Source organism: Bactrocera tryoni, chromosome 3 (assembly GCF_016617805.1).
Source record: "Bactrocera tryoni isolate S06 chromosome 3, CSIRO_BtryS06_freeze2, whole genome shotgun sequence".
Classification (NCBI taxonomy): Eukaryota; Metazoa; Arthropoda; class Insecta; order Diptera; family Tephritidae; genus Bactrocera; species Bactrocera tryoni.
In genome coordinates this window covers 72,440,751-72,468,633 of record NC_052501.1, presented here as the reverse complement: position 1 = coordinate 72,468,633, position 27,883 = coordinate 72,440,751, and the positions used below count along the sequence as shown (strand labels likewise).

General features: G+C 36.9%; 6 protein-coding genes across 8 annotated transcripts; 3 read left to right on the top strand and 3 right to left on the bottom strand.

Annotated features, from left to right (window-relative positions):
* Window positions 1-433: 433 nt before the first annotated feature.
* Window positions 434-1,323, top strand: LOC120770214 (U6 snRNA-associated Sm-like protein LSm1). The gene is made up of 3 exons (XM_040097483.1): window positions 434-655; window positions 733-917; window positions 972-1,323. The coding sequence occupies exons 1-3, from the start codon at window positions 601-603 to the stop codon at window positions 1,143-1,145; spliced, it is 414 nt and encodes a 137-aa protein (XP_039953417.1). The 5' UTR covers window positions 434-600; the 3' UTR covers window positions 1,146-1,323.
* Window positions 1,324-2,004: 681 nt separating this feature from the next.
* On the bottom strand, window positions 2,005-13,022 carry LOC120770213 (SR-related and CTD-associated factor 4). 2 transcript variants are annotated; one of them, XM_040097481.1, is made up of 9 exons: window positions 12,755-12,784; window positions 11,366-11,932; window positions 10,690-11,196; window positions 10,105-10,269; window positions 9,933-10,019; window positions 7,886-8,195; window positions 4,240-5,649; window positions 3,927-4,172; window positions 2,005-3,846 (listed from the first exon to the last, which is right to left on the bottom strand). In XM_040097481.1, exons 1-9 carry the CDS (start codon window positions 12,782-12,784, stop codon window positions 2,969-2,971), a joined length of 4,200 nt encoding a protein of 1,399 aa, XP_039953415.1. In that variant the 3' UTR covers window positions 2,005-2,968. The 2 variants fall into 2 exon arrangements, with proteins under 2 accessions (XP_039953415.1, XP_039953416.1); XM_040097482.1 differs by lacking the exon at window positions 10,690-11,196 and having other exon boundaries at window positions 12,755-13,022.
* Window positions 13,023-13,551: 529 nt separating this feature from the next.
* Window positions 13,552-14,986, top strand: LOC120772132. Of its 2 annotated transcripts, none has more exons than XM_040100550.1 (3): window positions 13,552-14,061; window positions 14,127-14,326; window positions 14,383-14,986. In XM_040100550.1, the coding sequence occupies exons 1-3, from the start codon at window positions 13,754-13,756 to the stop codon at window positions 14,898-14,900; spliced, it is 1,026 nt and encodes a 341-aa protein (XP_039956484.1). In that variant the 5' UTR covers window positions 13,552-13,753; the 3' UTR covers window positions 14,901-14,986. The 2 variants fall into 2 exon arrangements, with proteins under 2 accessions (XP_039956484.1, XP_039956482.1); XM_040100548.1 differs by having other exon boundaries at window positions 14,374-14,986.
* A 335-nt stretch (window positions 14,987-15,321) lies between these two features.
* Window positions 15,322-15,829, bottom strand: LOC120772133 (protein PET100 homolog, mitochondrial). The gene has a single exon (XM_040100551.1). The coding sequence runs from the start codon at window positions 15,727-15,729 to the stop codon at window positions 15,484-15,486; it is 246 nt and encodes an 81-aa protein (XP_039956485.1). The 5' UTR covers window positions 15,730-15,829; the 3' UTR covers window positions 15,322-15,483.
* Window positions 15,830-16,197: 368 nt separating this feature from the next.
* LOC120771925 (facilitated trehalose transporter Tret1-like) lies at window positions 16,198-17,690 on the top strand. The gene has a single exon (XM_040100218.1). The coding sequence runs from the start codon at window positions 16,246-16,248 to the stop codon at window positions 17,605-17,607; it is 1,362 nt and encodes a 453-aa protein (XP_039956152.1). The 5' UTR covers window positions 16,198-16,245; the 3' UTR covers window positions 17,608-17,690.
* Window positions 17,691-18,756: 1,066 nt separating this feature from the next.
* LOC120772282 lies at window positions 18,757-19,657 on the bottom strand. Its single transcript, XM_040100793.1, has one exon. The coding sequence runs from the start codon at window positions 19,585-19,587 to the stop codon at window positions 19,018-19,020; it is 570 nt and encodes a 189-aa protein (XP_039956727.1). The 5' UTR covers window positions 19,588-19,657; the 3' UTR covers window positions 18,757-19,017.
* Window positions 19,658-27,883: the final 8,226 nt, after the last annotated feature.

The window sequence follows — 27,883 nt, the reverse complement described above, 5'->3', positions numbered from 1 at the left end:
ATATATCAGGATAAAAGCTATTAATATGCCCCCCTTATTAATCTGCTCACCTTTAAGGGGTGCTGAATACATTTGTCTTAAGGTTGTCTTAAGGATATAATATTACATTATTTTATATATTTCATGAGCTTACGTCACATTAAAATAACGTAATAACGTAAGAACGAGGAAATTATTGAAGGTTTCTGTTTGATTTTTAGGATGGCAAACAAAAGTAATTAAGCCTGAAATGTTGATACACATGACTCATTGAGTTATACATATCTCTACAACTCATAGAATTATATCTCTTACGAAAGTTGAAACGTCATTTAATGCTGTTACGTTAAAAGTTGTTTACATTTTATTCTCTCATGCAATACAAAAGTTGAAGTGTAGTCCAGTGTTATTTGTTTGACTTTCAACACTTCCCTCAAACGACAATAAAAAACAAAGTGACGTTAATAAGGCATACTACCTGTCAGCCGCAATCTGCTATTCTGTAAACATTTTATTTAGTTTTTTTAACCCATTATATTAAATGTGTTGAAGAATTAATTAATTATGTGTTGAAAATATTAAGAAAAGAAGTAATAAAACCTATACACGCATTATAAGAAAATGGATGATCTAAACCCTCTTGCCGGTACAGCGCATCTACTCGAAGAGGTGGACAGTAAGTTTAGCTGGTGCCGGCCAAATGAAGTTTACAAATTTATAATACCAATAACCAGTCTTATTTCCATTTTATAGAAAAGCTGATGGTATTGCTGCGTGATGGACGCACACTCATTGGTTACTTGCGTTCCGTGGATCAATTTGCGAATTTAGTGCTGCACCGAACAATCGAACGTATTCATGTAGGCAATGAATACGGCGATATACCGCGCGGAGTTTTTATCATACGTGGAGAAAATGTTGTGTTGCTGGGAGAAATTGTAAGTTACAAAAATAAAAAAAATGTCGTAACGCTAATTATTTGGTATATTTAGGATCGCGAAAAAGAATCCAAATTGCCGCTGAAAGAGATATCAGTCGATGAAATCCTGGATGCACAACGTAGAGAACAAGAACAAAGGCAAGAGAAACATCGACTTATATCGAAAGCGTTGAAGGAACGTGGCTTAGCGGTTAATACAGATATAATCAATGAGGATTTTTGTTAAGTTATTAACTTGACAATATAATTATAGATTAAAAATATATTATATGTTTTCAAGGAATTTTTAAAAAATGTAAATGTTTGTTGTAATTTTGGCAGCAAACTAAAATATATGAAACTAAAATACGAATGTAATCATACCATAAATACCATTAAATTTTTGTCAACAATAGAAAAGTGCACTCATACATTGTGTTGATTTATAAATATTTCGTGTCACACAAATTATTTTACTGCTGGTAATGTTCTATTTAACTATATTTGAACCAATGTGTGCATAAATTGTTTAAAATCCAGTGGTTTCGATTTAGATTGTCATATATTTTCACGTCTCGCTTGTGAAAAATTTTTTGGTCTGTTTCCTCATTGTTATTTTTACAAATACCGTTATATGAAACACCATGGCTATATTTGTAATATGTTAATTTATAAACTGCATTCAATTGATATTTGTGCAAAAAAATGTATATTTAAATATACAAGTTTGTTATTCCTTGCCATATTATTATAACCTGAAAATCAGAAATTTTGCACACGTCCTTTTCTCCTCGAAAGGCTGCTCAATTGTCGAAACCGCCGATAGCGAACCACTATAGTATACAGCTGCCATATGAACTTGCCCTGTATGAAAGCTTTATTTGACAAGATATCTGCACCAAATTTGGCACGGATTCTTGTGGAATTCAACGCTGAAGAAATTATTCAGATTAAAAAATATACCATATAGCTGCCATACATGTTCACCAATCAAAACAAACTCCCTGATTGGCAACTTTTTCATTTTAGGTGGGTATTCCAGCTGCGGTGTAGCTGAAGTTTACTTTTTTTTCTCACTTTTCACTACCAAATGACACGAAAGCAAGCATTTCAATTTGCATATTTATTTCTTCAAATGATATTCGTATTACATATACATATACGATAATTTGCTGTAATCTAAATAGGTTATATACTAAATCTTAAATTTGATTCATATTCTTGTATGCATTTATGTATTTGACTTTTGAATGACGTTCAAAACAAAAAAAAAACCATTCTTATGAATTTCAATAACAAATCACTTCAATCGTTAGTGATTTGTTTGATTGTTGGCTCAACTTTGGGACAACCATTACGAACATGATACGCTCGGCAATTTAATCCCTTCATATAACTTTTAATGTTGTTTTTGACGCAAAAAGTGGTTGCTTTGTAAGCCAAGCTTTGTAGCACTGCAAATGTTCTATGTTAAACACAATTAACAGTATTGCCAGCATGTGGAAGTCTGCACAGTTAAAAATAAAATGTCATTAAATTGTATTAACTTGGCTATAGTACATATGGAATATTAAGTGTGTCTTCTTAGTTGGATTTGTGATAAATTGCTGCTCTGCTCGCTTCTTTTAAGAATACTATCAGTAAAATAAAATAGTAAAATATTTTTAACACATATTAGCTGTTGCTTGTTTGCCTCTATCGCATTAGATTTGCTTTCCACTGGGGAATCTCATGTATGCAATTTGCGTTTATATGCGTATCTCTTACAACTCAAATAATTCCCTAGCGTGTGTCCTTGTCAAACATTAAATTTAAAAATGTTAATCTCTTTTAACTTGACTCGATTGATGCACAAGCTTCAAAGTAGTGGAAAGTATAATAATATTAATCACTTTACACACGATATTTTACAAATTAAGCAAAATGTTGTTTTTGTCTATTCTTAGGTAACTTTTTATAGATTTATGTTTAATCAAATAAAAATTATAAATTGCTTTGCTAATATTTAATATGTATGTGAGTTGAGTTGGCGCTCTATTCTCGCAAATCATAACTTCTTCAAAGTTCTGTTTATTCACTTGGCTTTTCCTCTGCCGTTGCGGCTGGTGGCGGTATGTCGGCGGCAGCTGTTGCTTCTTGCGCTGCAGCTGTGGTAGGTGCCGTTACAGTTTCAACTGCTGACGTAGGCGGTTCTGGTTTTGTCGGTTCAGGGGTTACCTTTGCTGGTTGGAATACGGGTTTCTCACTTAGCTCCTTTTGTTGCTCTGGCTGTACTGGTAATTTTTCTTCTTTTGTCTCCGGCACTACTGGCTCATTCGCCGCCTTGATAGTGGGTTCGGTTTTTTGCATGTCTTCGCTATGCTTCTTGGCAGCGTTCTCTACATTTTGCTCTTTGTCTTTCGCTGTTCTACTGCTTTCGGCATTATTTGCTGTTGTGGAGTTTTCTAATGATGACGTTGTTTTAACCGTTGCTGTCGAGTTGCCATCTGGTTTGTATTCCTCTAACTCTAGATCCCAATCATCTTCAGTATCTTCAGGTTTAGCACTTGATTTTGTGACGTCGCGTGCTGTATCGCGCGAGCTACGTCGGTTGCTGCCACCACGCTCACGGTCACCTCGTTCGTTGTCACGGTGATCACCGCGTTCGGAACGGTCTCGACTGCCGCCGGTAGTGCCTCTTCGGTTGCCACCAGGACCGCCGCGTCCATGCCAATCTTCGGGTGCATCACGATCGCGAAAACGATTGCCACCACCGCCAGCGGACCCACTGGCTCCAGCACCACCACGTCGCTTGAATGCGTTGCCATCCTCGCCCTCTTCATCGCTCCAGTTACCTGGCGCACCATGACCACCGATACCGCCGCGCCCACCACCACGGCCTCCACGACCGCCTCTACCGCCACGACCAGGCATGTCACGATCAAATGGATTGCGTGGATTAAAGAAACCTGCAAACATTTTAGTTTTTTAATAAAAATTTCACCTTTTTTGTAAGATTTCGTTGTTTCAATGGTATCCGTATACAAACCTTGTCTCCCCGGCCCTTGTCCTTGTCCAGGACCGCCTCCTGGTCCTCCGTGTCCGCCACGCATAAACATTGGTCCACCACCGGGTCCACCCATGCGCTGATTGAACGCGTTCGGTGGTGGTATACGCATCTGCATGAGACTTGTGGGTTGATTGAAGCGATTCTGCATATTGGGATAGAAATCGCCATTATGATTGCCGCCACCGCGTGGGCCACCGCCGCGTGGTCCCCCACGACCATCAAAGTCTGAAATTACAAATTTTTAAATTCAATTATCGATTTCCTATTTTTCAATTTTTCCCCATGCAATTACCATTCATAAAATCAGGACGATGTTGTGGATTGTTCATATCATGCGGGGGCATATTCATAGGTCCAACACCACGGCCGCCTCTACCACCTTCATTGAAATTAGGTGGTCCACCAATCATGCCACCTTCATTGAAATTAGGTGGTGCACCGGTCATACCACCCTCGTTGAAATTCGGTGGACCTCCCATGGCACCATCGTTAAAATTGGGTGGTCCACCCATACCGGCTGCTTCATTGAAGTTCGCCTGACCACCGTTTTCACGCCATCTTTTTGCAGCTTCAATTAAATCTACTTCGTCATTGGCGCCACTTCGTCCACCCCAACGACTGTTACCACCAGCTCCGCTACGTTCGCGATTTCGGTCACGATTAAAGATATCGCCTGCGCCAGTTTCGGCACCGGGACCACCACTTGGTCCGCCAAACATTGGTGGTGGCTGATTGAAATTCATTGCTGGCGCATTAACTGGTGCTGGTATATTGGCAGAACTGGGACCATCTTCCTCATCCATTTCGATATCCATTTGATCGTCGCTGGATGATGCGTTGCCGACGGCTGGCGGGGGTACTCCGGATGACATTGCCGCTGGTGGTGGATACTGACCAGGTGGTGGCATTCCCATTGGTGGTCCCATGCCCGGTGGTGGACCACTACCACCAGCCACCTGTCCGGGTATAGGTGGAAAAGCTGGCGGCATTATTCCAGTTTGCATCATCATCGGGTGTGGCGGCGGCATGCCGGGCACCATATTCGGTGGCATAGGTATGCCAGATAAAGGCATCGGTCCCATGGGACCTAGCATGCGTGGCGGTCCACCCATTGGAGGAGCCATTGGGAATTGAACTGCTACCATAGGCATTTTTGGGGGTGGACCACTGGTAGGTGGTGGCCCCGGTGGTGGTTGTGTAGTATCGATGCCAAATAATAAACCAGTATTTCCCGCATTTGGACCTGGTGGTGCGCTGGGTGGTATATTGGCGGCATTGTCTGAAACTTTTTCTTTCAGACTCTTCATGTGATTAATTTTATCCTTTACCCAGCCGGGCATGGAATCTTCATCGAACATGCCACCCTCTTCTAATGCATCAAAATCTGTATCGCCATCTAATTTAGTCCAAGGTATGTAGGTCACACCTAATTCTAGATCCCAAAAATCTTTCCATTCTTTGCTTTTGACGCCCTTACCCGCGGCCCATGAGATGGTGATTGCGCGTCCTTGTAGCTTGTGATTCTTCAGATTTTGCATAGCCTTGTGCGCATCCTGACGCCTATGCATCACTATAAATGCACAACCGCGCGGCACAATCAAATCAATGCTCACGATATCGCCATAGGCGCCGAAAGTGTCGGATAATTCCTCTTGATAAACCAATTTTGAGAGATGTCCCACCCAAAGTGTGGTACTACAAACTAGAATGATGAAAAAATGCAAGAAGAAAACCAAGAAGTAAGCAAGTGAAGTAACAAACATTTTTATAGTTTATCACTAAAATGTAATTAAATACGAAAAATAAATCGAAAAAGTTATTGTTGCTGACGTGCGTTTGCATTTTTGTGGGTGTCCTTTACTTAAGGAAATATTCCAACAAAAAAAATTTAAATCTTAAATATTTTATGTTTAAAATGGCTAGTTATAGTTGTTTAGATATACTCTAGCTATTTTATAGATATGTTTTACTCAAAATGCATTAAACATATTTTGGAGAAGATCTATGGATTATTCGGTGTTTACGGCTGAGAGAAAATTTTACCATCAATTTTTACTATTATCCATTTGTAGGCTATAGGATTCTCAATTGCTTGCATAACAAGGCGTGTACCGTTAATATGAAGCTTGACGAAAATTTAATAAATTTATGGCTAATATTTGCATATCCTGAACAGGGTATATTAAGTTTGCCACAAAGTTTGCAACACCCAGAAGGACATGCGCAAAGTGACTGTATATATGAGAATTAGTCCCTCGGTTTTTGAGGTAAGAATCTGAAATTGTGTACATGTCCTCTACTCTCCAGTGAGCTGCGATTTTGTCGGAATCGTTTATAACGGATCACTATAGTCTATAGCTGCCATACAAACTATTCAAACTACGTTCAAAATCATGTAATTATATGGAAAACTTTTTTTTATTTGATAAGATATCTTCACGAAAGTTGGCAAGGATGGATGGACAACGATACAATCACCGAAGGAATTATTTAGATCGGACCACTATAGCATATAACTGCCATACGAACTGATCTAACAAAATCAAGTTCGCGTATGGAAAATTTCTTTATTTGATAAGAAATCTCAACGAATTTGGAATGGATGGATGTACAACATATCGACCGAAATCCAGCCCTTGCATGGGTTATTTTTGGAATCTTGTGTATTTGTGAAGGGTATTTTAGCTGCGGAATTAATATTTTTTTTTCTTATTTTTCATTAATTCTCTAATCTACTATTCGAATTATTATTTTGACTGTATCTTATCTTAAATGATAAAAATGACCAGCAACTAAATATAAATGTGAAAGGTTATAAATCATTCACCGATATTGATAGTTATCGATAAATATAGCAATCGCCTCATCACTGTTAACTTATTTCGCTACAATAAATATTAATTTTATGTTTTATAAACATAATTTTTCACTTTTTCTCTGAGAAAAGCTGTACGATATTTCACTATTTTGCTTTTAATCATTATTTTGATTATTATAAACTTTTTAAACGTCGATTTGTGAAATTTGCTCAAAACATACACAAAACACTTCAAGTCAGGAAGTCAATATAACACTAGTCGTTTAAATTTTGTTTTCTTTAAACACACAAAACACACGTCAGCCAACAATAGAGATGCCAAAAAGAGCTGAAAGGAAAAAACCAAATCATTAGTAACTGTTAGAAAGCAATTTCGATTATGAGTACAACGCGAGGGCACAGATAGTTATGTTGAAAATTTGAGGTTATTTAAAATGTCTCTGCGTAGCCAATTGAAGATCTTATAGAACCGAAAATCTTGAGCAGTTGCTGTTGAGGAAGAAAATCTTGATTAGTTCTTTCGTATTGGCTTTCAGGGCGTTCGTGTTGGTTGGTTTATGTCTCTGCCGAGCCATTTGAAGATCTACAGATTCGAAAACCTTACTCAGTTCTATGGTATTGGCTTTTCAGAACGTTGGTCTTTACAAAAACAAAATAGTTGAATCAAATTTAGTTAATAAACAAAATTTAGCCAGAATGCAGTGGTTGGAAATGTGATTTTTGAGAAAAGGTGGAAAAACGGCTTTGCGGATAAAAGCAGAAAACTTACAGTACCAAAATATTTTTGGAATCTTGAAACGGGACTCAAAATATTAAATTATGTCTCTTTAGTTGCATATGAACGATTTTGAGTAAGCTTGAACTTTTAATACCGTTGAATATGCGGACATATCCGAACAAAAATCAAGAGCAATCTTATCAATTGAAATCGATTGAATTTCGTGTAACGAACAGTTACTAAGTGTTTTTATGACTTGACTGCATTCTATGGCTAAGAGGCGCAACATTAACGCAAAAAGCTAAAAATAAAAAAATTGCTACTGAAAGAAAAGAAGAAGAGATAAATGTGATTCCAGACGCAGACAGATTTTTAAATATGTAATAATAATTTTAAATTTACCACTTAAATGCTCCTTCCTGATATCCGGCAAACCTTTCCTGCGACGCTCACGCTCGTGTTCACGCTCCTTCTCCTTATCCCTTACGCTGCGTTCGCTGCGATCACGATCCCGATCACGCGATGAGCGACGTCGATATGAACCACGTGGTGAACGGCTGCGCGAACGGGAACGAGAACGCCGACGACGACCACGATCGCGGGACCGAGAACGACTGCGGCTACGGCTGCTGCGGCGACGAGAAGACTTGTAGCGATCACGATCGTGTGTTGGTGACGGGCTGCGTGAATCGTTGCCATCCAAATTGATAACCTATGATGTGGAAGTAGGAGCGCAAAGTCAAGATATATATTTTCGTAAAAAAAAACGAAAAGAAAACTAAAATGAGTATAAAAGTGGCGAGAGGAGGGGGAAGGTAGCGTAAGGAGAAGAATTTAGGGGAAAGAGGTGAAGAGGAAAAATTGTTGGGAAACGAATACATTAGTTGGTTGGTTTGGGGTATTGTTTAATGGATGTATTATTTAGTTATATGTTATGATTCAGGGAGTTTTTTTTTTGTTTTTTATGAGGATGTTAACTTGTGTGGTTTGTGGTTATGTTTTTGTGGTGGATGACATGTACGTTCTTACGCAGTTGAAATAAATAGTTTATATAAGAAAACTGTTACTTCAATAAGCGAGCCCCTTAGGTTTGGCTGTAGGGCGTGGCATAGAGTCGTGTTGACGTGTGTTTCAATTTATTCGTGTACATTTTACACGCTTACGCTTTAACGTTTTTATATTTGTTTGACGTAGTTATTTTGAGCAAATTTCACATTACTTCGTTTTTGGTTTTTTTACTTTTAAACGCTTAAATATTTCGTTTACATTTCGATTGATCTATTAATTATTATTGATTCTATAACTTTTCTAAATTTAAAGTTAAACAAAAAATTGTGTAGAGTTAACTTACCAGCAATCGCTACGCAAACGTTGTTATACGTCTCACACCAAGTCCGGCAGAATTTCATCAGTTTTAAATCTTACCTTTTCAACGCTTATACGCATGCGCATAAGCCGTTGGATGAAAATTCCGACGCCAAACGGAGTCAAAGTCAATTCAATTCGAATTTATATTTTATATGTATATAAAAGTAGATGTATTTTTTTTAATTTTTTGGACTTTTAATCAAAAATATTACTTTTTTGTTTGCCAATTACAAATATTTACGAAGTTTGCATGCTATAGCTGCTTCTTTTATTGGAAAAAATTGTTTTTTTTTTTTCAACCGTTCGTATGGGTCGTGTGTTTATGCGTTAAGCCACAAAATATATGTTTTTCAAAATTTCAAATTAGTGGTTAAAATCAGTGTGTCTTTCATCGCTACACTATTTAGCATATATTAATATAATAGACTAAGAAATTGTGCTAAATCTTTTAAAGTATCAGATGTTTTGGTAGTGCTGCCCGCCCTGTCCAATTCAGTTTTAGTTTACATTTTCAAGTTTTTTTGGGGATAATTAAGAGTACAGCTTATTTGGACGGTTAGCGTTCATTAAATTTTGAATTAAAATATGATATGTTTGCAAGTTGCATAGGTGACACATTTAAAGTCTCATTTTTTGCTTGGGTATAACAACATCAGGTATTGGTGCTGATTAATCGCTCAGTGATCTCGTCGAGTTTAGTTATTATTTTCAATTTAAATTTAAACAACCGCACGTCAGCACAAGTAAAACGTAGTGTTTTATGCAATTTAATGAAATTTAACAAATTAATTTAGAATAAATTACAAACAAATTTCATGGTTAAATTTTTTTTGAAATGATTTAAAGTTTTTTTTAAACAATATTTTTTATATGCATTGAAATTTTTTAATCAGAATAATTTTCTAAACGAATTAAATTGTAATACTTTTTTCTAATAATTTAAAAATTGTTTCATAAACTTTTTTTTTGCATAAAAAACTGCGTTTTATTGTGTCAAATGAGAGTTATTGTAAAGTTGAAAATTAAATAAAACATCTAAAACATTACAATAACTTAAAATTATTTATGTAAAAATATATACCTCAATTTTTTGTTCCACCGATACGAACTCCACTTCTTTGTTGAACTCACTTGACTCAGCGGATACGCCATGCCCACCAGCTTGCGTCTAAATTGTAAAGAGAATTGAAAAAATTAAAAATAAAAACAGCAAATAAATTATATTAAAGCAAAAGTATTTAATATGACAGTACCTTCAAAACATTTTGTAAATGTTTCTCAAATTCTTTCTCTTGCATACGCATTTCGTTTATTTTGTATTGCTGTTCCTCTTGTTGTTTCATTTTTTGGAAATTTTGCAACGTTTGTAGTTGCAGCAAGACATTTGGATCGTTAAGTAGTTGTTGCAAGTTATTGTTCTAAAAAAGTATATATGATTAATTAATTTTAGGCACACTAATTATGATAAGTAAAAAATACATATATTAAGAAAATAAATAAATGTTTAAGGCTACCAAAGCAATATCAAATCAAATGTGGTTTCAACTGCAGTAAATGGCATGTGTGTGTAAATTTCATTAGAAAAAAATATAAAAGAGCCAAAGTTGTAAAACTATTAAAAATATGTAAAATTAACATTTTTTGAAAATCAAAAAGTGAGTTTTAAACGGAAAACTACTTTTAAAGAAATTATGTGAAAATAATATTTTTTGTTCACGTATAATCTAAAATTTTCAACTGTTGAGTACAACTAATAAAATAAATAAGAAAATATTGTCCGTTGTGTGAAAATTTTGAAATCTAATTAACAGTCTAGTGGTAGACAAATGAAAATTTACATCGATTAGTTTGGATGAATGCTGCGGCGAGTTGTTATCTAGACCATCGTTGTCGTCCAGTATAACATCATGACTGCTTTTTGTATATTTTATATAGGATTCAGTATGTTGGGATTTATTGCCACTACTGGAGATTCCACTGCCACCAGCGCCAACATTTCCAACGTTACTTGCACTTCGCCCACTACCGCCACCAGCTCCGCTATCAATTAGCCGAGCATATTCGTGTGCATCTCTATCTGGTCGGGAATCACGCAAATCGCGCGGCTCACGCATTTCGCGCAATTCACGCGGCTCACGCATTTCTCGTGTTTCGCGTAGTTCTCGAGTTTCACGTATTTCCCGTATTTCCCGTAAATCGCGCGATTCTCGCATTTCGCGTGAAGCCTTTGTGGAACAAGTTGTTGTTGCTGATGCGTTATGACGCTTGAGATATTGTTGCATATGTTCCAACTGACGCAATGTACTGTTATCAAGCATATTTTGCGCTTTTTCATGACACATTGTCTATATAGTGCATTGTTTATTTATTTTTTGTTTGGTTTGTAAAAATTTGATTGATATGTTTAGGCAGTTGGTTAGTATGCATGTACAGAAAGATAAAATCACAGTTTAACAAAATTGTGAATTTGGGCTTCTAATAACTTCATTAAGGTTTTGTAATTGTAAAACTTACCGTAATTTCTGGCATGCCGCCATGCTTATCATCGTTGGAACCCGTTGCATTCATACTAATATCCATAGAGGTAGACGATAGATTTAGGCCATTTGCACCACCCGATGCAATATCGTTTAAATTACTTCCAGTCATGTTTGGTCCACCAGTACCACCGCTCGGTGGCAATTGGTAAATTGGATGATTTGGATCGGCTAAATCAAAAATTGGCTGTATAACTTCGGGGGCAAAGACATTGTTCTTTTGCCATAGGTTAAGCACTCGTATAATGCGGCTTTTATCATCCGGGGCGCAGCGAAAAAGATTCGCAAATGTTTCCTTAATGTTACGTGCGAAGCGTGGCGCGAATACGTCCTTTTCGGGACCAAATTGATGACGTGACTGGCGAACAATTGAATCAATGACATAAAGTCCGGGAACTTTATATTCGGGTTTACATTTGAGTATGAACTTCTCAACACTCTGAACGACGTGCTTATAGAATTTGATGGCGCGCATCGCCGATTTAGTGATGGCGGCCATTTTGGCCTTGGAAATAGGCGGTTTCTGATCATAGAGGCTAGAAAGCTGTAATAATTGAAAAATTAATTAAGTTATACATATATATAGTTTTGTAATGAAAGCGATAATATATTTTGATTTATTATGTATTTACGAATATCTGCAATTATAAAACTAAAAAGCTTACAACAGGTTTGGGTTTATAAAAGTGAATAAAATTTTGCAACTGGAAGTAATTATACAATAATTTAAGATTTTTTTTTTAATTTTCGGCAGTATATGGCTGTATGATAATTCATTATATGAATATAATTATATTGAAAAAAGTTTAACAAAAAGGAACTCAAATATTTTTATGCAACGTGAAAATTAAACGAAATTTTTTCATATACTTTTAATTGATACAATTTATAGAATGAGAAAAGTAGATTAAAGGAAAATACTAAATTAACTTCATAGGCCAGCATAAAAATTTTAGAAGTTCGAGTTCTGTGTGTTACATTTGAGTGACAACCACGCTGCCTTTTTTGTTTTTCAAGGGAGTAATGGAATGGAAGTAGTTTTATGACAATTGGCGGAATATTCAGTGGCTGCGAACAATAGCGTAACAATTAACGTTGACTTAAATTCGTTTTTTACATGCTTGATAGCATAATAGTGCATTAGGATTCACTATATATGTATATTATTACAAATTCATAAAAAAAAATTGTGCGCTATATAGGTTCACATTATCTTCACTACCTCAGTGTCGCAAATTTAGGAACTCAACTTTGTGCGCCAACAATCTTTTTCAATTTATTGTTTTACAAAACTACAATTTTTCCACTTTTAAAGTTACGCCAAAAGTTCTCAAAACACTTTTTTATATTTTCCTGCGCTACTTACCTCATTATTAAAGGCGACGACGTTTTCCATTTCGCACGAGCTCGATACACCGATGAGCCACTGCCAAATTTTTTCTTGGTTACTTCCTCGAAGAATTGCACTCACTTCATAACACTCTTTGCACTAATAAACTAAACAACTTAATGCCTAGCACACGTTTCTCACCCAGTTTCCTTTAAAACTTTAATAATTTGTGAATTATTTTCAACAAATTCGCGTTAAATTTTTTGTGCGGCTAAAATTTCGGCTAAATTACACACACACAATTTCAGGGAAACTGAAAAGCAAAATGGCGATTCTTTAATTTTCTTTTAACGACCGTTTTGACATTTGCTAATATTTATTTGACTGTAGGTGACGCGCTATGAAAAAATTTCAGGGATGCATTTTAAGAATATATAGCATTATAAATTTTATTTTTCAATATGTGTAGAGATAGAAAATGCATGTAAAGTACATATATTTGGGTTGTTAAAAATCTTTTATTTATTTATCGACAAGTTTAGGTATATACAAGTGTTGTCGACTAATAATTAATATAAGGGCTTATACATAATTGGCTACTTAATTATAACTATGATTATTATGATTTGGATTTTATATGACAATATATAATTAATATAATTTAGGAATAAAATCCAATTGTAGAAAACAAGAATAAAGGATATATTAAAAAAAACAAACGCTGCACTCAACATATAGACTTAAAAAAATAAAAAAAATCTACTTTACGTATCGTTAACAGCGACATCCAACGCAGAAATCGCTAACGCTAACAATTATGTGACGTCAACATAACTTTATGATTTTAGCGAAATTTCTCACGCAACCATTGTTAATACGGTGCAACGTAAAAATTGTCAACAAATTAAAGAAAATGATAAACAAACAACTGCCATATAGTATATACATATATGCGTAAAATAAATAATAAATTGTGTGTAATTTGCAGAAAAGTATATTTTAACTACAACACGGTGACACTATTATTTATTGAGCATGACTGGCCATCGAGCATTGGAAGACTCGGACATGGCATTAATTGAACGCGTGAAAATGACACCATCACTGTACGATCCAAGAAACCTAGATTTCCGTCTCGCCTATCGTAAAGAGCAAGAGTGGGAGGTTGTTGGTGCCATGATAGGGATGACAGCAACAGAGGCAAGACGACGTTGGACTTGCCTGCGCGATCGGTATTCACGTGAGCTAAAACAACTCCGTTTGCATCCGGAGAAGAATGAGTATGGTAATAGTCCTTTTTTCCGCCAAATGGATTTCCTACGCAAATTTGTGCGAAAGCGAAGGTTGCTAAGATTTGCTATATAGTTAACACAATTTTTTTATATTTTATAATTTGTTTTTATCTAAGAAATCGTCGACGCAATGGATATGTTGAATATGAATATCAAAGTACTGAAGAACAAAAGGTAAACAAAGATGGGCAAAATATGCATAAAAACGACGAAGAAGAGGACTACAGTTTAGAAAACTATGATGAACAATCCGAAAATTACGATGGCAAAATTGATGAAAACACCATGGAATCGGATTATCCTGAATTTGTTGATGGTAATTTCCTTTTACTATTGCTTTTGGCTAATAATAAATTTGCTTAGTGGACGCAGGTGAAGATGTTTATGAGGAGTGTGTAGAAACGCCTATTACTGAAACAAACGCAAAACAACATTCACTTAATCACACCAGTATCGAAGTTAACTCAAAACAAATGATTGCACCGACTATATCAACAGCTGCGCAGCCTCAAAATACAAACCGTGCAATACACACGCTTTCCAAAAATCAATTACAACAGCAAGTGGTGATAAAGACAACCCCAGCTGCTGCATTGCAAGCAACTCAATATAAACAAACGCGTAATTTATATGCTAACTCACAAGCAAGACCTCAACAACCAAATTTTCAAAACCAGTTAGACACCAATGTGTATTCAAATATGACAGTTCCGGAAACGGAAGATGATCTTTTCGGTAAATCAATAGCCGTGTACTTAAAGCAATTGTCCCGTCGTCACAAAATTAAAGCACAAGTCGAAATGTTTCAAATACTGGAAAAGTACATTGAACTAGAAGAGAGTGAAAAAGTACGAATATCAGTAAAAGCAACGAATATTAACAATGGCTAGAATCCATTAGGCAGTTACATTATTTTTCTTTGATTAAATCTGAAATATATATGCGTGTGCACTTCCATTGCACACAAGCAACTTAAGTAAAGTTTCTAAAACGCATTTTTAAATATCTTTTGTTTCAAATCTACAATTTCTTTACCTATATAATATTATTTGCATATTTAGGTTGAATTAAGTAAAAATGTAAAAAAAATAGATTAAGATTTATGTACATATTAAAAAAAATAAACTTATTTTTACTTCCAAGAAGACGTATACCAGTTCAAATCCGTAAAATGTATGCCAGGTCTCTGTCAATTGTTTGGCAATGGCATCTTAAGAATATAATTTAATGCTGCGAGGAAATATATTTGTATACATAACTTTAGATCATTATTATTCAAGTTATTCATGAATAAGTACTAAATAAAAATCATTTTTATAATTAAATATTATTTCCATTATATTTCAATAGCAAATGTTTAAGCGTTCTTTAAAGGTAAATAATGCAACTTACAAAAAACAAAAATAACCTTATATAATATTCTAGCGTAGCACACTTCTTTTGTGGCAACAATTATTATTTTGTAGTAAACAATTATTTTCCACGCTTTTCTATATCCTCTAATGCTTTCATCATTTCTTTATCTCTTTTCTCACGCACATCTCTTATGGCCTTTTGAATCTCTTCCCGGTGACCTAAGCTTTCTGGTGGATATAGCTCACGCCTTGTCTTGGTCACCCATTCCTCAAAGTAAGCCGGTTGATTGAAGATGTGAAACATGGCCACAGGAAAGGCCATATACAAAGTCATTTTAAAAACTTCTAATTGCCAGCTACCCATTTTTGCACTTTTCTTAAACAATCAAAATAGTAACGAGCAAAATTTACACAAAAATTACAAAGCAATAGAAAATAGTTAAGATTGATCAGCTGTTTATGGAGGCAGAACAACTATTTTGGGAAATTTTCGCAGCCGACGGCATTGCCAACTACGTAGAATAATTGGGATATTTAAAATTTTTTTCTTAATGACGTCACGATAACACTTCCAACCGATTTTTTTCTGCTGTCAAATGCGCCAAGAAAAAAGTAACGGTACTTAATGCTCGTAATCTCTTTTTCCATAATTGTCATGTACCGTTAATATAATTTCAAGTTTAGAATACTTTAACCGTTTTTTAACGGGTTAAATGTAATGTTACGTCAAGCCACTATTCATTCTCCAGTCACTTCAGAAAATTTTCTCAGATTTTTTTTTCAAAACTGCAATTTTTGCTCAAATACATTTACTACATATTTAAACGTCCTTATAATTGACTACGAAAACCTATATATTTTGTTATAAATACGGGAAAGAATGGCCAAAGTTTATCGCCAATACTTTGCCGGCTTGGCATCGGCTGGTGGTGCACTTGCATGTGGTGCGACAATAGGTTGGTCCTCGCCGGTGCAAGACGAATTTACCAGTGAGAATGATTACGGCATAACCTTTTCCACCAAGGAATACGCCTGGACTGGCTCCCTAATGACTTTGGGTGCAGCTTTTGTCTGCTTCCCCGTTGGTGTGCTCATAACGACCATCGGACCGAAATGGACTATGATGCTTATGGTTATACTGTTCGAGATCGGCTGGGCGCTGTTGATATTTGCGCAAAATCAAATGATGATATACGCAGCACGCTTTTTGACCGGCATGGCGGGCGGTTCCTTCTGCGTTTGTGCACCCATGTATTGTACGGCGATTTCACAGAAGGAGGTACGCGGCATTATCGGCAGCTTCTTCCAGCTGCTCATCACCAATGGTGTTTTGTTTGCATTCGTCTTTGGTGGCTTCACAAAAGCCTTCACGTTTAGTATCATTTGTAGCATACCGCCACTCGTTTTCGCTGTCATATTTATATTTTGTCCAGATTCACCGATTTTCTTAATAAAGAAAGATCGTATGGAAGCAGCACAGAAATCAATGGAATGGTTGCGTGGCAAAGACTACGACTTCAGCGCCGAGTTTAACGAAATGAAGGCCGACAATGCTAAACTCAAAGAGAATTCCGAGAATTTGGGTAAGGCATTATGCCGCAAAGTCACGCTCAAAGCTTTAGGCCTATCCATATCACTGATGATACTACAACAGTTTTCCGGTATCAATGCGGTAATCTTCTATTCTTCAAGCATTTTCAAGTCTACGGCCGGCGGTTTGGAGCCACGTTATAGCACAATGATTATAGGCGTGATGTTGGTGGCAGCCACAGTTGTTTCGCTGTTCATTATCGACAGATATGGTCGCATACCGCTCTTATTACTATCATCCGTTTTTCAAGTGATCTCCATCGCCGGCTTATCGATATACTTCTTTATGAAAGAGAAGGATGAAAAGTCTGTGGAAGACTTGGGTTGGTTGCCACTGCTCAGCATTTGCATATATATCTTAATGTTTTCCGTCGGCTTCGGTCCGGTACCATGGGTGTTCATGGCTGAGGTCTTTACCGAGGATGTCAAGGGTATTGCCGGTTCGATATCGGCCACCACTAATTGGCTGTGCGCTTTTATTGTCACTCAAGTGTTCCCAATTCTAAATGAGTCTATTGGTGGCGGTGCGTGCTTTGCGATTTTCGCTATTATTTCGGCTGTGGGCGGTGTTTATATTTACTTCTGCGTACTGGAGACGAAGGGAAAAACTTTTGCCGAAATTCAAGCCGAATTGGAAGGAAAGAAGGATTAAGAGGCAAAAGCAGAGGATAGAATTTGAGTAATATAAAAAAATATTATTTTTCGCCATGTGAATACCTTGGCATAATTTGTAAATTTCCGCTCTATTGGCAAAATACATTAATCTATTTTGGACTTTTTTTTATAAATATGTTAATTTAATTCGTAAAAGATATTGTACATCTCGAAGACTCGTCCGTATGGACATTAAACGGGCACAGTAGATTTTCACAAAGCTCCTTTTGAGTCGAATTTTTCACCAGCAAAATCATTCGCCAGAGATCGGAACATGTAGCAATGACTTTGTGCTTGGCACGTACTATAAGGTGGATGCATGAGAACTTCCCAACTAATCCCTAGCAGCTTCGGAGAACTCACCAACAATATGTATGGCCTGATATTGTCCTGATAGAACACAATTTTTCTATTATTGGCTTAAGCTGTCCGTTTCTGGGTAATAGCTTTCCACAGACAGTCCAATTGTTGAGAGGAGAGCAGCTCATATCAGATGATTTTCTGTCAATCCCATCTTTTTTACCGCCAATCTTGGCTTAGTCACCGTTTGCATCGGATCACGGCGATTCCACGACGACCGTTTTCGCTTGATATTGGCGTAAGCTTGGCGAACCTTGTTAGATACTAAGATCTGTGCAGTTGTAAGATCCTTCTGGTTCGAAGTAACTCGTAAAAGGTGCAGTGAGCTCTTGTTACTTAACAAGGTTAGCCTTTCAAGGCAGCACGAGACCCCGTCATAACACGTTTAACAGTCCATTTCCCAATCGGAACTCCGACGGTAAGGTTGCTTGGAAGAAGACGTGCTAGAATTACTTTAACAATTCCCACTTGACTAGGGATCAAGGCTAAAATACTTTCTAAAATTAAGGAGAATTTACGGAAAAAACTTATTTTCGGTGGGTTCATCGTACTTTGTCTTGCTTTGTCGGAATTTTCTGATTTCATAAAAAACGGTCTTTAGTCGTCCAATTATGAACCTCATCTTTCTGATCAGCTATAGCATCTAACCTAAACAAATCAGCATTTCAACCGTCACACTAATATCCAGTCTGCTCTTCAGCATTTGTCCTGTTTGCTTCTACCACAAATAATTTCAACTTCCTCGGTATTTCTTAACCTCTAATTTCGCATAATTTATTGGCTTGGTAACAGTAAAATTATGAATTTAGTATGAGAAGACCATAACTCACGAAACAATTACACATACATAAATAATTTGGGTCGATGAGCTGAGCAGCATTTCAAGGTCAATTCGTCGACGGTTTCAAGAACACAACGGATCGGCTCAGTTCATCAAAGGATTGATTTTGAAATACTAACAGGCCCATCGACCTGAATTTAGTGAAACATTTTAGCGCACATTTACAGAACTTAAATGTCGGCAACTCTCCAAGCTAATATAAAACCGTTAAATAGCAACACCTTGCCGTGTCAATTGGTTATGAAACCAGCCAATGCGCCAGCTAGTCGCCTCCGGATAGTTGTATTTGCGATCTGGCGAATGCTCATAGCGCAACGCTAGGTAGGCACCGCGTTGACCACTCTTCAGCAGCTCACGCTCGTTGTCCGGCACTGTCTTCATGGGTCCCTTAAATATGCCCATGAATTTCGATTCATCTTTGGAGAGATCGTAGGCGAAGTCATTGGATTGCGGTTTTGCTTGGCGTACACGCGGTCCCGATGTAATGAACGAACGGAAGAGTGAGGTGCGTCCGTTGACCGCGGCGTGTGTGTTGAAACGCCTGTCGCCAAAGGCATTGCTGTTGTTCGTGTTGGTGCAACTTTTGCTGGTCTTACTGCCATTGTTGTTGTCGCAACTGCGTCGACTGCTGCACGAGCTGATGCTGCTCGATGTTGAGTTGATGGACCGTGCGGTGTATGCGCCGAAAGTGGTTGAGGAACGTGTGCCTTTGTACCTTGCTGTGGTTTGTGCCGTCAGGTGGGTTGTTGTGTTTGGACTTTTCAATTTTGTCGCCATCTCATATGAGCTAATAAACGGTGCGGTATGCTAGCCTACAGCGAAAAAATTCATAAAATAAACTGATTGACTTTTGATAATAGGAAAAATAAATATTCGAATTTAACTCGTAACATTGAATTTATACGCAGTGGTGATTGAAAGTGATTAAATGAGGGTTGTTTTACACCTTTCGGCTGTGGATTGGTTGGTCGGTTGATTGAAAAAGGTGCATCTGGCCTGGTATGTACTGCGTTCTTAGTGTTCCAAGATCTGAGGTGAACCTGTAGAGTTCATTGCTTAATCCTTGAAGCAAAGGGGACTGCATTCTTGTCTGAGTTCTAGCGGATCAACTCATTTCCTTATATTCGTGTATGATTGGGTACTGATATGAATTTTACCCAGCTCACTCTCTCTCTGACAGAGTTTCGAATAGCAATTGCCCGTCTAAAGAACAACAAAGCGGCGGGGGTCGATGGATTGCCGGCCGAGCTATTCAAATACGGCGGCGGAGATCTGATAAGCAGCATGCATCTTCTTTGTAGAATATGCTCGGACGAAAGCATGCTCGACGGTTGGACCTTAAGTATGTTCTGTCGAATTCACAAAAGGAGAGACCAAAAGCACAGTCTATGCCAACTACCGCCGGGTAAGCCTCCTCAACATCGCATATAAGGTTCTATCGAGGGTACTGTGTGCAAGATTAAAGCCCACCGTCAACAAACTGATTGGACCTTATCAGTGTGGCTTCAGGTATCGAAAATCAACAACTGACTACGTATTCACCACGTGCCAGATCTTGGAAAAGAGCCATGAAAAAATGGTCGCCTTCGCTGATTTCAAAGCTGCTTTTGACCTAACGGAAAGGATCTGCCTTTATGCCGCTATGTATCATGCGATTTCTTCAATCTACTCTTGGAGAAAATAATTCGAGCTGCAGAGCGGAATAGAGAAGGTACACTCTTCTATAAACGTACGCCGATGATATTAATATTAGTGCTTTTCCACTTTCCAGATTTGATAAGTCATAACTTCGAAATCGTAGATAATTTCGTCCATCTTGGAACCAACATTAACTTCAATAACAACGTCAGCCTCGAAATCCAAAGCAGAATACCTCATGCCAACAGGTACTACCTCGTCACTCATCATCTGCGTCCTACTATGTGGTGCAGAGGAAGGGGCGATGACAAGATCTGATGGGTCGGCGTTATGAAGTATTGGCAATTGCTAGAACGTTGAGTTGTACGAGATATACGACGACATTGATATAGTTCAGCGAATTAAAAGACAGCGGCTACGCTGGCTAGGTCATGTCGTCCGAATGAATGATAACACTCCAGAGCTGATAGTGTTCGACGCAGTACCCGCCGGGGGAAAAATAGGAAGAGGAAGACCTCTACTCCGTTGAAAAGACCAGACGGAGAAGGAAGAACGCTTGGCGCGCTGTTGTATACTCGGCTATAAACGCGTGAGCGGTGTCTACGGCAATTAAGAAGAAGAAGATGTACCTTACTTCTAGTTGAATGGGTACGTTAATAAACAAAATAGCCACGAGCCATTATTGAGCCGTTACACCGCCCGGTGAAGCCGGTCATAATGTTACAGTCAGTGGGGAAGAATATATAATCTTGAATATTGACTTTTTCGTGCCTGAATCGAAGGATTTTGATGTAGACGACCTTTGGTTCCGATGGAACGCACTACATACCCTACAGCCAAGGACAGAGCCAGTTTATTAGAGGAAACCTTTTGTGAGCGCATTATATCTTGTCGTGGGCTTTTGGTGTGGCCTCCAAGCTCGTGTGATTTAACGCCACTGCACTATTTTAGGGAGTTGTGTGAAGTTGTTTGTCTACGTAAATGAACCTGAGACGATTGACGTCTTGTAAGATAATACTCGGCGCTTTATTGCTGACATAGAGTCCTAATAGCTGTGGTCCAAAATTAAGCTTCTCGGCTGCAATTTATACGCGCCAATTACGTCATTCATTTGCCTGAAATCACTTTATAAACATAAACGGAAATCTTTATTTTTAAAATAATACTAAATTCTTGGCCATAACATTTAATGCCTTTCTTCTTGAAAATCACAAGTCTAAAAAAACCAAGAACTTGAGTTCAAAGAACTCACTTAAAATTCGCTCATTTTCACTTTCGCTCCTTCATACACCTTCCTTATTTACATATTTTCCGCAGCATTCAATTCAATCACCATAAAACACGTTTAATGCCAAACAACAACTTTTAGATTATTAAATCTTCTCTATGAACTTATCTTTTAGTTTATTGAAATATTTGTAATTCTCATACTTGTTGAGTATTTACTTAAGCTTTCATATACTCGCCTGATAAGTAGTGTGTGCGAACGCTGGCAAAATCATTCATAATATTTGTGGTTGCGGTTTGCTATGATGAGTTCCTTTGCTTGTTTACTTCATTAAGCGGTGTCAACAACAGCTATCTGTAACGGCAACTTTGCGGCAACGACGGCGGCTTTAATTAAAACATATCCATCAGATGTTTTCTAACACATACTCGTTCACATACACCCACCCACCCACACATACATGTATATGTATGTAAATAGCTGAAAGTATGCACGTGTGTGTGAGCATTTTTGCCGAGGCAGGAGTTTCATTTTTGTTGCTTAAACTACCGTTGATAGTGCGGTTTGCTTCGCGGTTTTAATTATTTGCGGAAGCTTTATTACAGGGTTTTCCAATAAGAGTGAAAGATTTCTTTAAAAAAGTCCTAATTGTTAAGATAATTCAAGTGATTTTCTATTTAATGTGAAGTACAATCGAATTTAACTTCATTCAAATGGTCTCCAAGACTTCTTTTGAATTCGCTATGAATTCGATGAACCTAATTTTCGAGCACTTTTTCCACTAAATCTGGTTGTATGTCATGAATAACACGTTCAATATCGATTTCTAAAGATTGAAGGGAGTCTGATTTATTGCCAAAGACCAATGGCTTCAAATAAACCCACAAGAAAAAGTCTAATGATGTTAAGGCACAACTTCTTGGCAAGTAATCGAATCTCCAAACTTTTCTCGCAAATATTCGGTTGTTGTACGTGCTGTGTGGCACGTAGTCTTGTTGGAAGCTAATGTTGTCAAGATCAACTTCTTCCAATTGCGGTAAAGTCCATAAAAGTTGCTTATCATCGATCGATGGTTATTCATGAGTAATTGGTAGATTTTCTTCGCACAGTTATGTTCGTTTACCGCACCACTCAGATGAAAGTGAGCTTCGTTGGAGAAGATGATTTTCTTAAAAAAATTGTTATCGTTTTCAAGTTGTTCTGAGGCAAAATCCGCAAATTTTGTTTACATTTTATGGGGTCAAAAACCTCATATGCTTACATTTAGCCAAGTTCGCAACCTTTTTTTTAACATTTAGCGTTTTCAAGTTGTTCCAAGGCAAAATCAGCAAAGTCAGCAAATTCACGACGTTTACAGTGGTGCAATGGCTTCAGTTCTTGAGTGAGAACAATTTCATACGGATCAAGTTTCAATCCTTTCTCAAAATTTGCCAGGTTGTGGTGTTTTCATAGCATTGAGCGGTTCTTTGTCTTATTGGCTCTTGAACAATATGTAAAGAAAATGTACGATGAAAAGTTTGAACAAATGATCATAAAATCGTAAAAGCGCACTAAAAGTTGCAACTCTAAAACGATTATTTTGATAATAAAATTAAAAAAAAAATTTAAAGTTGTATCTTTCCAAGATGAAATTGTAGACATCACTTACTACAATGAAAAAAAATTGCAGATCACGACATACAATATTAAAAATGGCCGAAACGATACTTAGAAATTCGAATTGGAATCATCCCTATTTGAAAACCCGCTATAAGAAATTTATACATAAAGATGTATGTGGAGATCAAAAGTAAAGTTGAATATAATACATAAAAAAATGCATATTTTCATAAAAAAGGCATACAAGTCCTTGTAGAATATTGCTTAATGTCAAAATTCGAGAGCAAGTCAGTTTTTCATCACTAGTTGTTTCTTGAATGATCTTTATTTAGCGCAGAGAGTTAGAGAGAATTCTGAAGTTAATTAACCATTGAATAGACTTATAGGGTCTTTCGAAAAAAACAAGTTAATAGTAAATACTTCGGTCAGATATGAAAATTGGGGTGTTCGTTAGTAGAAAATTGTTTAAATTTTCATTTAATGTAGATAGATGTTACCCAGATTGAAGTATGATAGCGAGATGGACAAGAAAATCAACACTTATTAACAGTCTGAAGATAAGTAAAAGCAGTGAATTACCCGTAAATCCCAAGTGACGTAGAACTTGAATCTTTTCAGTATACCTTTAGCCAGAGCACAGGTTCATATAAAGCTAAATGGATTTACAAATAATTATTTATGACTTTAACGCTGATTTTGGAAGGAGGAGGAGCTATGGGTAAGAGGACTAAAGCTATTTCACACTAAAGTAAGTTCTGGGTGGGTTACTATCGCATAATCATCGCCTACGCACTGGTCAAACAAGGTGCCTGCTTTACTTATATAGAGCCGGCTGGCAGCCTGTTTCCTGCGTAGTCACCTTATGACTTTTAAATCACAACACATCAATGCGCGAAAGCCGCCTAAGCACTGGCCAGGCACGGTGCCTGCTTTACTTATATAGAGCCAGTTGCCCGCGCAGTCAACTCATGACTTTTAAATCACAACACATCGATGCGCAACTGCGCCTAAGCACTGGCCAGGCACGGTGCCTGCTTCACTTATATAGAGCCAGTTGCCCGCGCAGTCAACTCATGACTTTTAAATCACAACACATCGATGCGCAACTGCCGCCTAAGCGCTGGCCAGGCACGAAGCCTGCTTCACTTAAATCACAACACAGCGGACCATCATGGGATGTAGCGGCCAAGCATACTGGTCAATCAAAATCAAGTGCTTGTATGAAAAACTTTTTTATTTGACAAGATATCTTCATAAAGATTTTCATAGATTATTTTCCATCAAATCGGTATACTATAGCTTATAGCTGTCATACAAACTAAACGATCAAAAAAAGTTTTTGTTAGGAAAACTTTTTTATTTCACACGATATTTTCATGAAAGTCAGTGTCTATTATTTCCTAAGATAAGGCTTTAATTTCCGAATAAATAACTGCTTTGGTGTAGCCGCAGTTAAGGTTTTTTCTTGTTTGAATCTCTACTACTATTATGTCATTTAAAAAACCATACTTCAGCGCTACTCAAAAACTTTCCAACACACAAATATTTACCAATGTGTAGTTGCGGAAACTTTGTTGAGCATTTCTGCATTTTTATTTTATTTTATTATATATGTTTTGGTGAATACTGCCGCACACAGGAAACCACAAATTGAGATGATGTAAAATATAGAATAATAATAATAATAACAATAATATTAAAATTACAATAAAAACTCAACTATGCAAATGCCAGGCACATTCGCTTTCCCTAAGCTGCTGGCACCGACTTAGTCTGCTTGTCTGTCTGTGCGCGCTTACTGTTTGCTTAGCTGTCTGGTTGGCTGTCACTTTGGCAGCCACTGAACCAATGAAGGTCCTTTTTCAAAACACATATTTCACTAAATTATTATGCATATGTACTTTTTTGCGGCTGCCGCTCACTTGCATTCATGCCACCGCAAGTATGACCACAAACAACCTGCTGCTTATACACATATCCATACTGATTTATATATATGTGTATGTGTACTTGTGTGTGTATTTATGTCGGTAGATAAACAAAATTTATGCAGTATCAATTCGACGCACAGTCTGTCATCCATACAGCCACTGGCTTTAAATTAAGTAAGCTTTTTTCACTTCTTTCCTTGCTGCCAAACAAATTGTCGTCTATGATCCTGTTTGCTTGGTCGGTTAGTTGGTTGGTCGACAGCACGCCAGGGCGTATGTGTAACTGGTAAATTTATGCAGATTTTTATTTCGACCGCACACAATTTCACTGATGCTGACGATATTGTCAGTCATTTCAATGCCACCCTGTACTGCCCGGCCAGCGCATGGCAACGCCTTGTCACAGTCGTATTCATATGCTTGTTACATGTAGTAGACACTATAGCAACACACTCACTCACAGGTTAGTGTGTGTTTTTATTCAATTTGCATGTAGTTTTTTATACTTTTTTATACCCTCAACACGGTTTATTAAGTTAGCCACTAGCTTTATACTGCTCAGAAAACGTTGCAGATCCTTCAACATAAATCAGTATATAAATAATATATAAATGATCAGCATAAAAATCTCGCAAGGTCTTCTTTTCTCTCAAAGCAGCTACTCGCTTGTTGGAATTACCGATATTGGACCACTATAGCATAAAACTGTCATACAAACTGTACGATCAAAATCATACCCTTATATGGAAAGCGTTTTTATTTGACAAGATATCTTCGCAAAATTTGGTACAGATTGTTAAAATGGAAATGGAAATTGGAATGCTATAATTTCTGAAGAAATTGTTCAGATCAGTCTACTATAGCATATAGCTGCCATACAAACTGAACGATCAAAATCGTACACTTATATGGAAAACTTTTTTATTTGACAAGATATCTACACGAAATTTGGCATAAATTATTATTCAAGACAATAATACCATCTCCAGAAAAATGATTCACATTGGTTCACTATAGCATATAGCTGCCATACAAACTGAACCATCAAAATCATACCCTTATATGGAAAACTTTTTTATTTGACAAGATATCTACACGAAATTTTGCACAGATAATTATTCAAGACAGCGATACGATCTCCAGAAAAATTATTCAGATCGGTTAACTATAGCATATAGCTGCCATACAAACTGAACGATCAAAATCGTACACTTATATGGAAAACTTTTTTATTTGACAAGATATCTACACGAAATTTGGTACAGATTATTTAAAAATGGAATGCTATAATTTCCGAAGAAATTGTTCAGATCGCACTGCTATAGCATAAAGCTGTCATACAAACTGTACGATCAAAATCATACCCTTATATGGAAAGCGTTTTTATTTGACAAGATATCTTCGCAAAATTTGGTACAGATTGTTAAAAAATGAAATGCTATAATTTCTGAAGAAATTGTTCATATCAGTCTACTATAGCATATAGCTGCCATACAAACTGATCGATCAAAATCAACATCTTCTATGGAAAACTTTTTAATTGACAAAATAACTCCACGAAATTTGGCATAAATTATTATTCAAGACAATAATACCATCTCCAGAAAAATGATTCACATTGGTTCACTATAGCATATAGCTGCCATACAAACTGAACGATCAAAATCGTACACTTATATGGAAAACTTTTTTATTTGACAAGATATCTACACGAAATTTTGCCCAGATAATTATTTAAGACAGCGATACGATCTCCAGAAAAATTCTTCAGATCGGTTCACTATAGCATATAGCTGCCATACAAACTGAACCATTAAAATCATACCCTTATATGGTAAACTTTTTTATTTGACAAGATATCTACACGAAACTTTACAGAGATTTTTTTTTCAAGGCAACAATATAATCTCCGCAAAAATTTTTCAGATCGAGCCACTATAATATATAGCTGCCATACAAACTGGAGGATCAAATTCAGTTCTTTTATGAAATTCGTTTCATTTGTGAAGGCTATCTTAGCTTTGGTGCAGCCAAAGTTAACGTTTCTTTATGTTGTTTGTTTTTCTCGTACGCAAAGTGCAAGGTAAAAGGCACAAGGTTGCCGGTAATATGTGAGCCATAAAAACACGCACGCCAAAGTATAAGTGGGACTTTCAAATTGTATAAATTTCTAAAAACTATTTTACTATTTTACACTGCTGTGGTTTTTTTGCTTCGCATCCCTTTCAACCAAAACATAGCTACGTGGCTGCCGTTGCGTATGTGTGTGTGTGTATGTGCACCATAAAATTCTATGTGAAAAAAGTGGGGTGAAAGTGGTAAAAGTGCGCTTACTACTCATTTATGCCATCATTTTGTATCTGCCCATACGTGTGCATGTATTTGTTCACGTGCTTGCCTGCTTTGACACATTTTCTTTTTGTTGACAGTGTTCGCTTTTGGCTTTCGGCATTACGTAGAACTCTTCGTTCTTTATTGCCCGCAAATGCAGAGATGTATGCATAGCCTTGTTAACATGTAGTCGTAATGTAATTTTATGCACACACATACACACCTACAATATATGTAGTATAGAAAGATCTGTAGTAGTGTGCGTATGAGCATTTGTAAGTGAAACGTGTGGTTATTGTGGAAGTTTTCATGTTTTTAATGTCTGACTTTGCCCTTTATTTTCGTC

Coding starts and splice junctions, on each gene's coding strand:
- LOC120770214 (XM_040097483.1), top strand. CDS start 601: ATGGATGATCTAAACCCTCTTGCCGGTACAGCGCATCTACTCGAAGAG. Junction 656..732: donor TCTACTCGAAGAGGTGGACA/GTAAGTTTAGCT, acceptor TCCATTTTATAG/AAAAGCTGATGGTATTGCTG. Junction 918..971: donor TTGTGTTGCTGGGAGAAATT/GTAAGTTACAAA, acceptor TGGTATATTTAG/GATCGCGAAAAAGAATCCAA.
- LOC120770213 (XM_040097481.1), bottom strand. CDS start 12,784: ATGGAAAACGTCGTCGCCTTTAATAATGAG. Junction 10,020..10,104: donor ATTTACAAAATGTTTTGAAG/GTACTGTCATAT, acceptor TTTACAATTTAG/ACGCAAGCTGGTGGGCATGG. Junction 8,196..9,932: donor CGGTGGAACAAAAAATTGAG/GTATATATTTTT, acceptor TCCACATCATAG/GTTATCAATTTGGATGGCAA.
- LOC120772132 (XM_040100548.1), top strand. CDS start 13,754: ATGACTGGCCATCGAGCATTGGAAGACTCGGACATGGCATTAATTGAA. Junction 14,062..14,126: donor AAATTTGTGCGAAAGCGAAG/GTTGCTAAGATT, acceptor TTTTTATCTAAG/AAATCGTCGACGCAATGGAT. Junction 14,327..14,373: donor TTATCCTGAATTTGTTGATG/GTAATTTCCTTT, acceptor AAATTTGCTTAG/TGGACGCAGGTGAAGATGTT.
- LOC120772133 (XM_040100551.1), bottom strand. CDS start 15,729: ATGGGTAGCTGGCAATTAGAAGTTTTTAAAATGACTTTGTATATGGCC.
- LOC120771925 (XM_040100218.1), top strand. CDS start 16,246: ATGGCCAAAGTTTATCGCCAATACTTTGCCGGCTTGGCATCGGCTGGT.
- LOC120772282 (XM_040100793.1), bottom strand. CDS start 19,587: ATGGCGACAAAATTGAAAAGTCCAAACACAACAACCCACCTGACGGCA.